Source organism: Olea europaea, chromosome 11 (assembly GCF_002742605.1).
Source record: "Olea europaea var. sylvestris chromosome 11, O_europaea_v1, whole genome shotgun sequence".
In the NCBI taxonomy this organism is placed as follows: Eukaryota; Viridiplantae; Streptophyta; class Magnoliopsida; order Lamiales; family Oleaceae; genus Olea; species Olea europaea.
In genome coordinates, this window is record NC_036247.1 from 25,182,450 (window position 1) to 25,192,414 (window position 9,965).

Below are 9,965 nucleotides of genomic sequence, written 5' to 3' on the forward strand. Positions count from 1 at the left end.
GTGAAATTAACCCTATAAAAGCCGTTTAATTTCATAATTTTATTTATAGCGCAACTCTTGTGAGTAATAGTTATTTTATTTAGTTTGTAACTATTGGGATAAAAGCCGTGCTGCCATGTACATTTCTACTCCAAGTAATATGTAACATGTATAAATGGAGTTATATACATTGAATTATGTTTGTAGTTAATCAAGCTATCTTTCTTATATTATTTCATCGGAAAAGAAGTTTCATAAGTTATTGATATTAAAATTTTGGATATATGTGTGCTAAATATCGGTGACTATTGGCATCAACTTGGCTGCCACGATGATAGTAATTAATAATTTAATATAGTCATCTACATATATGATGTATACACATGACTGTGGTATGCATTGATGGTTGATTAATGTTCTATTGTGATTGAAGCATTAATTAATAATGAATTATTATATCCTTGAAATGTTGGAGTGTTTAATATAAATACATCTTATATTTTATTTGGAAAATGGACTTTGAAAAGTGTTCAAAATAAAATTGTAGATGTGCAAGTAAAATATGTTCGAACATGTAATTGGAAGTCAATTTCTAAATATCATGTGTTTAACTTATTATAATTAAATATGTGGCATCGATATTTTGCAAATCTTTTCAGAAAACTTTGAGATGTGCAGATAAAGAGGGATGAGCTTAATCCCATAATGGAGTAACTCGATATTTGTGATTGGAGATCTCATGAAAAAGGTTTAATGTGGTAGAAGCAATTCATATTGCATGACTTATAATAGTACTATTTTATTTGTACTCATCCATTTGATGATAGTGCTAATTTAATGAGATGTTAGAAAGGATTTAACCCTAGATGAATACAAAAGCAAGAATTCTTGCGAGGTGTATGTCACACGCACCCTTTAAGGACTCATCTATTTAAAATTACAAGGGGTCATGGCTATGAATTTGAGCTATTTTTTAGTGACTCTTACTTGAATCAAGATTAGAGCACATGGCCATTAACAGCGTGACCCGCTATGAACTAAGCTAAAATCGATACTGTGTGTGGAACAATTAAAGTTTAGCCAAAGGAACCTAATTCAAGGCTTGATTCATTATGACTCCATCAAATAAAAATTGTTATCACTAAGTGAGTTTCAAGTTTAAAAGACACTTGCACACTATTATGTTGCCATTATTGTATAATATATATTAATCTATTTTGAAAGATTAAAATTTGTTGGGGATTGTTGTAACTTATAAAAGTTTTAGTTTTTCAAAATAAAAGATTAGTTTTAATTTTTAGTTTTCTTTGTCTTTATTTTAATTTTAAGACAAAATTAAAACCAATAATTTTGAGTAACTTATATTTTATATGGATTAACTTTTCATTATCGTGGGAGTTGATTTTTTCCTAAAATAGTGATTGCTTTTCACAACATGGAAAATACAACTTGAGAAGAAAAATATAATACATAAAATACTTCCTCTACTTTTCATATTATTTTCTATATTTTGATAACTCAATAAATGCTCATTTTTTATTTCCTTATGACCGTGCTCATAGAAAGAGAAACAAATGTGAGTCACATGAATTTTTATCTTAGAGTAGTGTAGTGTTAAAAGCACTAGCACAAAGGGGGAGGCAACATAATTTTAAAACAGCGTCATTTACGTGGCTGTTTAAAGTTTGCTTTCTAAATATCTTCTCTTCTTTATATTATATTATGTTATTGTTTAATTATATCTATTGTGTTATGTAAGTTGATTATGTTAATTGATGAATAATCAACATACAAATCACTAATTTTTCCCAACAAAAAAGTTATTCCCCTTGTACAGAAAAAAATCACAAAAATCTAGATAGATGACAGCACCTGTATGACTGTCTTTAATATTCTTGCCATCTCCTAGTGAAAAACTTCCACGTATTCCCGGACAACTCCTTGACAGTGTCTCCCGATAGTGTAGCATGGCTCATATTTAATTTGATTGTTTTCTTTGTATAGGCCTCTAGCTAAAAAGGGGTTGAACCCCAACTTTAAGGGTTCCCACCGCCCCGCTCATGGATATTTACTACGCATAGTTGCAATTCTCAACCTACTTAAATCTTGCCAAAATTCTCTCAATGATTGATCTCCACATCTACTACTTGATGGCCCGGATCACTAATTGCCATTCAATTTGTAAATCTTTTACATTTTCTGAATCACAACATTGAAGAGAAATATCCAAAAATTTAATGTCAACAGCAATAATAAAATAATCACTCTGTTTTGCGACTGCAACTCACGCACAAAATGTTAACATGTACAGTAGGTAGTTAAATAGTGCTTTCATAATTGCAATTCTATGAGTAAATCAATAAAATTTATGAAGAGGAGTCAATCTTAAATTGATTTGAACTGTAATTTAACACCCCCCCCCCCGGCACCCCCAAAAAAAAAAAAATAATAAATAAAATAAAAATCTTATAATTGCTGAACAATTAGAATAATTTCATAAAATTCACTATTTGACTTCATTTATGAACAAGTCAGAAATTCTCCTCCTCGAAGGAATTTTCACAAAAAAAAAAAAAAAAAAAGGGTTCAACTTGCATGTTACTATTTTATGTAAATTGAAATAAAATTAACAATTAATTTTTAAGCACATATTTGGACTCGCAATCTTTTTATCACACATTTCAATAAATTTTGATATTTAAAAATTTTATTCCAATTTACAGCAAATGAGGCTAAGACGGAACGGACCTAACCTTATTTCAATAGGTTGTACCGTGTGTGCACACGACTTTACACTCCCCTCACATAGAAGAAGGTTCACGAATATTTTATTATATATGGACTCTTTGCATGTGAGGGAAATATAAATACCACACGGCATTTTCCTATTTTAATTAGATGCTAAACAGTAATGATTGTGTGTTCGTTGTCGATTACACAGTGAATTATATCATCCAGACAGACTTTCACACACTACTTTATCTATCTATCAGCAGACTGCATACCTGTGTTTTGTTCTGTTCTGTTAAACATTATTAATAATTTCCTGTCACCAGCTGTCATTTTTACTCTGTGGACCCCACAACCGCTCTATATAGTTTCGACACCAAGGAACCATAGAGTCTCACACGGACACGGTAGTCACACTTTTCCCTTTCATTTGAGAATTCCAATGGCGCAACTTATTAGCAGGATTGTGAAGGCCTCCTTGCTAACGTACGCCCTCGTGGCTCTCTCCATCGCTGTCTCTGCTCAGGCACCGGCGCCTTCACCGGACAAAGGAGATGCGTTCTCTTTGCCAGTCTCCGGCGCCGTCGTTGCGACCACACTTCTCTTCTCCGCTTTTGCACTCTTGAGACACTGACTTGGATCTCTCTCAATCGAGTTATTATCGTTGTTATTTGTATTTCTCTGTGGTCATTTATGAAGTAGACTATTATTATTATTATTATTATTATTTGATAAAGCGGGTTATATTTCTTCTGTATCCGAAGTAAAAATTTATTTTTACTATGCTTACAAGACAAAGTCAATATATTTTCCTCTGAAAAATAATTTTTTACAAGAATGTAAGTTTAATTGACGATCCAGCCGTAGAACCAAATATTTGAAAAAGAGGCATAAGATTAAAACTCTACAGAAAAGAGTATTGTAGTTTGGTAGTTGATGATCTATTAGAAGCAGAACACTCTTCATTACAAATTACATTTTTATCTAGTAATAAACTCAGCTCTCATTTTTCATTATAATGAAAACACGTCGTTTGAGTTGATCGTCATTATCAATATTTCTCCATAAGATTCCAACACTTTCTATTACAACTCGTCATATTCAACAAATACATATGACCAGATGATATATAGCGTCGTGCCCCACTACGTTATTCTGTAGTTACCACCTCTCCAATACATTACTTGTGAGCGTGGATCACTCAAGTACACATGATGCTTATTTGACAAGTGAGTTCGGTGAAGATTGTGCTAGTTTGAAAGGATTATAGACCTTATATTAAATCCAAAGATTAGAGATTATCTTGTGATCCCTTCCTCTTATTGTCTTGTGTGTCACCCGCTCTCATTGGTACATTAGTTTAAATTTTGAATCCATTTTTCTTGGTCCTATAATAGAAAGTGATGTCTCCTGGTATTATTTGAACTGAGAGAGAGAGAGAGAGAGAGAGAGAGAGGAATCCAGTGGGAGAGGTTTGTTTCTTCGATGAAAATCCTTGATTATACCTGATGGGATTTTCTTGGTAAATTCATTGATATTCCCTTGATGATAGTGCTTTGATCCAATGCGGCTCAAATTTGAACTCAACATCAAAGACTCCATTGGTGGTGTTAAAGAAAGTTTTGAGGACTAATGCAACTCCTGATACTTCAATATACTCATTCTCTCTTTAGTTAAATTATCTCATATACAATCACGTTCACACCTTTCTGTGTTTTAACGATTTAGCGTGGTTAATGATATGAAACAAACCCTTGTTTACTCGTAGTATTGGATTATTATTGACTCATTATTTGAGATTGTGTGTTAAGATCAACCTGTGTGTACTCCAACGTAACACGACACTTGCTAGCTCATTTTTTGAGATCAACAGTTTGGCGCCATCTGTGGGCAACCACACTATAACCACCAGCGACCTCGTGGAAAAAGATTGTTTGAAGGATAGTTCGGGCATTCCCCTTGAAAAATGATTTTTTCTTGAAAAAGAATAAGATGAAGCTCCTCAAGTCGATCAAATTTAAGTTTGGATTGTGAAAAAATGAGTTTTGATGAGGATGTATCCCCTAGAAAGGTAATAGAGAACATTGGTGTAGTTTCTCAAGCTGTAACCCCTCTAACCCCACCATCATCACAGGCGTTAGGGGATGCGAATGACTGCTCAACTCACAAGGAAAATAGCTACTATGACAGCTAACATGAGAAGCATCACGAATCTAAACTTGGCAATGAAGAACTATTGATGCAGATGCAGGGCTAGAGAGGTTATCCAATCCTTCCCTATGCTCTTCAAGGACAATATCAGTAAGAAGATAAGGTACAAAGCCAGAGAGCCACGTCTTCTAGGCCTGGCAGGGAAGCCAGCCCCCTCAAAAGAGAAGTGGGCATAGATATTTCTTTGAATTATGTCTCGGGTCGACCTACTGAGGTCCCTTTTAATGCGAAGGACAATTTTCCACCAAAATTTGAGTAAGAATGTGACCTAGAAGGTCTAGCAGCATATTTGATAGAATCAACCTAGTCGAACTAAGGCGCAGGTAGCTCCAGAGCCTCGAATTAGGCCACAACCCCTACTTCCTGCAACTCGGCAACTGGAGGAAAGACAAGAAAATGCCCTCCGTGAGGCTTCGCTTAAAAATATGTGTCAAAGGAGGGAAGAGAAGGCTAGAAACGAAGCAGACCCTTCTTGCCGCTACCTAGATATGAGGCCGTGAGAACTATGACTCGAATGAGCCCAACAATCTTGTGATTTAGATGACTATGATGAAAATTTTCCCTTTTTTGAGAACTAAGAAATGCCCAAATGTCGAGCCACTATGTGATGTCAAAAACATCAAAGTATGATGGGAGAGGCGACTCGACAAAACATTTGAATACTTACAATACCCACATGAGTTTGAGAGGCACTACCCCAACTGTAAAGTGTAGAGCGTTCCACTTGATTCTTAGTGGACCAATTGAAATTTGGTATATTAGACTACCTTTTGGGAGTATAAGAAGTTGCTCTGAGTTCAAGACCACCTTTTTGAAAAGGTTCGCAGTGAGCAAAGAATTAGAGGCCCATATCTAACGCCTCCAAGACATGAGGCAATAGTCTGGAAAATTTTTGAAAAACTTCTTATCACATTTTACCGATGAGATGATATATTGCGTGAGTTACTGATTGTGAGGCCCTATCAACATTGCGAAGAGGCTTGAACATGAACACTTTGTTCTGGAGAGACTACAAAATTAGGATCCCACTACTTATGATGCGCTGTTGGAGATGATGAGATGGGAAATTATCAATGAAGATTTGATTGATCATAGAAATAAGGCCAATATGGGCCTTCTGCCTGAACAAAGGCAATGCGAGAGGGGACTTATCTCCTACTTGATGGATTATCAAATGGACCAGGCTAGTAATGAGAATTTGGGACAAGCACTCACTAAAACTACCTTAAATGCGGTGCCTACATTGGCTTATGAGGATGTTACCCCAGGGACAAATGCATAATAGGCTAGGAATCTATAGTAGGCCCCCTGTAGAGGAAGAGGTTGACTGCGAGGTTCTGGACTTAGGCCTAGGCTGAATTTCCTTGGATATTGCACATATCATCATTCATACTTATGATATAATGGATGAGTGCAATTCACTCATCAATTTAGCACATTTAAATATTAGTTTTCGAAATGTCGTTGAGCACATTTGAATGTTTTGATGAGGGTTTTCATGTTGTTTTGCAACTTAGATAACTTTTAAGAAAACGCCATGTTTTGGAATTGTGATGGAGCCGTAATGAAGTTCATAAAATTTGAGTATGAAGTAAAGAGAATCGAAGGAAAAGAACATGGCAACGAAGCGTGGAAATTGAACAACGCAAGAAGGGATAGCTTCATGGACGCTGTGACGTTAGATTTGGGCGCTTGAGCACCCAAGAAAAGGAAAAAGTCAATAGAAAACTGGGTGCCGCGGCACCAAACAAAAGAAAATTTTTAGTAAGGCTGGCGCCACGGCGCCAACAAGAGAAACGTCGCGGTGCCAATTCTGGGCGCTGCAGTGCCCGATGCAAAAATAGGAAAGTTGCATTTTCTCTTGGTCTAGATCCGATTCTTCTCGTCTTGTAACTTTTGAAAAAGATAAATACCACGAAAAAGACCAAGAAGGGGAATTTTTCTAGTATAAAAGACAATTCAAAGCAAAAACAAGAAAAAAAGCATTTCAAGAAGGAAGATCAACAATCATTGGAGAAGATTCGAAGCATCAACTGAGTTTTTCCTAATCTTTTCTTCTCCATGTTCGTTTATCTGTATTTTAGAATATCATTTTCATCAATTATGAACTAAAATCTTAGATCTAGGGTTGATGTAACCTAACTTGATACAATGTTTAGATGTTGATATGGTATTTCTTTAATTCTCCGACATTTATTTGTGTTATTCATGCTTATTGCTTTCAATCACCTGATTAATGGTTGAATGAATTGATGTATTGAATTTCGGCACTTGAGAGAGGGAGATTTAATCTTGATCTATGAATAACATAGATTTCGTAGATTTCAAGACAAAGTACGAATTCTTTGAGACTTAATTCAAATTAAGAACCAAGAGCTTAATAATTTTTATAGGTCTAATCCTCAATAGAGATATTGAGATTAGAGTATAGAGATGAATTCTATTTGGTGCTTGAGAGAGGGAATGGGATTAATTTATGGTTCTTGACTATAAATTGAGAATAATTTAGAGAAATAATCACTGAGATTTAAAAACATTCTTGATAGTGCGGTGAAATCATTCCCTAGACTTCCTTGCATTGATTATTTCTATTTCATCTTGAGTTGTTTGAATTGCCATTTAATTTACAACATATTAATTTAGCATGACCACGTCAAGTCAAAAATTGGTTTTCTGAATAAAGTAGAAGTTAAAATAATTATAGTATTCGATAGGAATCAAATAACAATCCCTTGGGTTCGTCATTTTAATTTTATCACTATATTACAAAACTTGATACCGTACACTTGCGATTAAACCATGTTGCATAAAACACATGGCAATGACAAATTGTAAGGATATCGTCTGACATCCCAGCAGGCAAGTTCTCCAAACGACTAAGGAATAATTCGTCGCAAGTGAACAGGACCTCCACCTAGGCATGACCAGCAGCTTGGGTGTGGAGAGGTCACTTCCGCCATTTGAATGTATCCCTGTATTGATGATAAGAGCAAAATACTGAAAGGCCTAGAGAGGGATAGATATAGCGTAGGGGCTATCAAGCTTAACAAGCAGATGCTCGAATCTATGAAATAGATACAATATTTGGAGGCCCCTACGTCGATGGTGAGATATGAAACGCCCAAAGGAACTGTGCTAGAAAAGCTAAGCACCACCCATTGACAAGTTACATAGTAGATGGAAATTGTAGGAAAAATCAACCACCACCTATCCTGTTCACTCAAGAAGATGCGGAGGGAGTCCACTTCCCCATTTGTGATGTCATCGTTGTAAGGTCCGTGGTGTCTCAAAAATGTGCTCAAGTGAATGCTAGTAGATAATGGTAGTTTCGTAAATATTCTTTTTGGGGCCACATTTGATAAGATGATTTTGGACTACAAGCTAACTCCTACCACCACTCCCTTGTATAGATTCATTGAAGATATCATTACTTCGAGTGGAAGGATCACACTTGCAGTGGAAATGGGACAACAATCTCAAACTAATATGAACTTCATGGAATTTTTGATAGTTGATAGCAAGTCAGCTTATCATGGGGTTCTGGGAAGATCCGCCCTGAAAGACTTGGGAGCTGTCACTTCCATCCATACTTATGCATGAAATTTTCAATCAAACATGGGGTGGCAATTATAAAAGGTGACCAGAAGAGCACGAAAATGCTACCCAAGTTCAATAAAAAAGGCTGAACCCCGGGACATCAACTTTATAATAGTTGACATGAACATGATGGACGTCCAAGATGAATTAGATCATGGACATGAGGACACCGAATTTTGATTGACGCTCTTGAGAAAGTGTTCGTACTTGATGAAATTGACCTCCACGTGGCTGAACTCGAGCCCCAAATAGCTCCAATGGAGGAGCTTGAAAGTTTTCTTAGTAGACCCTCAGGATCCCACCAAGATACTGAAGGTGGGAAAGGGCCTTTCAACAAAAATCAAGGAGAAACTCAAGGATTTTCTAAGTAGAAACCTTGACATCCTTGCATGGAGGCACGATGACATGGTGGACATCAATCCCAAGGTCAGCTACCACCATCTTAAAATCGATCCTAAGGCTGCCTTGCATCGGCAGAAAAGAAGAGCCCTTAACCCGAAAAGATACGAGGCCCTAAAGGAAGAGGTGTAAAAATCGATCAAGAATGGCTTCATCAGAGAAGCCATCTACCCAAAGTAGGTCTTCAACCTGGAGCTGATAAAGAAGCATAACGAAAAATGGAGGGTATATATTGACTTTACCAACCGTAATAAGGCATGTCCCAAAAATAGATTCTCTCTCACTAGGATCGATCAACTAATAGACTCCACCGCTGGTCATGAGTTATTGAGCTCTATGGATGCCTACTCAAGCTACAACAAAATTTTCATGTTCTTAGTCGATGAGAAAAGCACCTCTTTCATCACAGATAGAGGCCTTTATTGCTACAAAATGATACCCTTGGGTTTGAAAAATGTCGGGGCTACTTATTGACGGTTAGTCAACAAAATGTTTGCTGACCTCATTGGTAAGATAATGGAAGTCTATGTGGATGACATGTTTGTTAAAAGCTTGAAGGCAGATGACCATGTTATACACATAAATGAGACTTTTCCAAATTTTGCGAAGGTATAGGATAGGGCTCAATCCCCTCAAATGTGCGTTTGGTGTGGCGTCCGAAATTTTTTTAGGATACATGGTCAAGCAAAGAGAAATTGAAGCTAATCCTGAGAAAATTCGTGCTTTAATTGAAATGAGATTCCCAGAAATCGAAGGAGGTCCAAAGTTTAATCGATCATGTGGCAACATTAAGTCGCTTTATCTTGAAGGCCATCGATAAATGCCTCCCAAGAAAAATAACCTAGGACAGGCCCCCATTCTCTTGAGACCTAAGCTTAGAGAAGCTCTACAACTGTACTTGGCTATCTCTAATGAGGCCATTAGTGTGGTCCTTATCAGAGAAGATGGTACTATCTAGTTACTCGTGTACTACACTAGCCAAGCACTTTTGGTGCCTGAGACTCGCTACCCCGACATGGAAAAGCTAGCCTTGGCCATGATCACAGCCT

General features: G+C 36.5%; 1 protein-coding gene across 1 annotated transcript; it reads left to right on the forward strand.

Annotated features, from left to right (window-relative positions):
* Positions 1-8,226: 8,226 nt before the first annotated feature.
* LOC111404618 lies at positions 8,227-9,390 on the forward strand. Its single transcript, XM_023033402.1, has 3 exons — positions 8,227-8,493; positions 8,812-9,042; positions 9,097-9,390. Exons 1-3 carry the CDS (start codon positions 8,227-8,229, stop codon positions 9,388-9,390), a joined length of 792 nt encoding a protein of 263 aa, XP_022889170.1.
* Positions 9,391-9,965: the final 575 nt, after the last annotated feature.

Bases quoted from the DNA above. Each gene is read 5' to 3' on its own strand.
- LOC111404618 (XM_023033402.1), top strand. From the start codon at position 8,227: ATGCTAGTAGATAATGGTAGTTTCGTAAATATTCTTTTTGGGGCCACA. The intron at 8,494-8,811 runs GTCACTTCCATC...GTAGACCCTCAG, and splicing joins CCCTGAAAGACTTGGGAGCT to GATCCCACCAAGATACTGAA. The intron at 9,043-9,096 runs GTGTAAAAATCG...TACCCAAAGTAG, and splicing joins ACGAGGCCCTAAAGGAAGAG to GTCTTCAACCTGGAGCTGAT.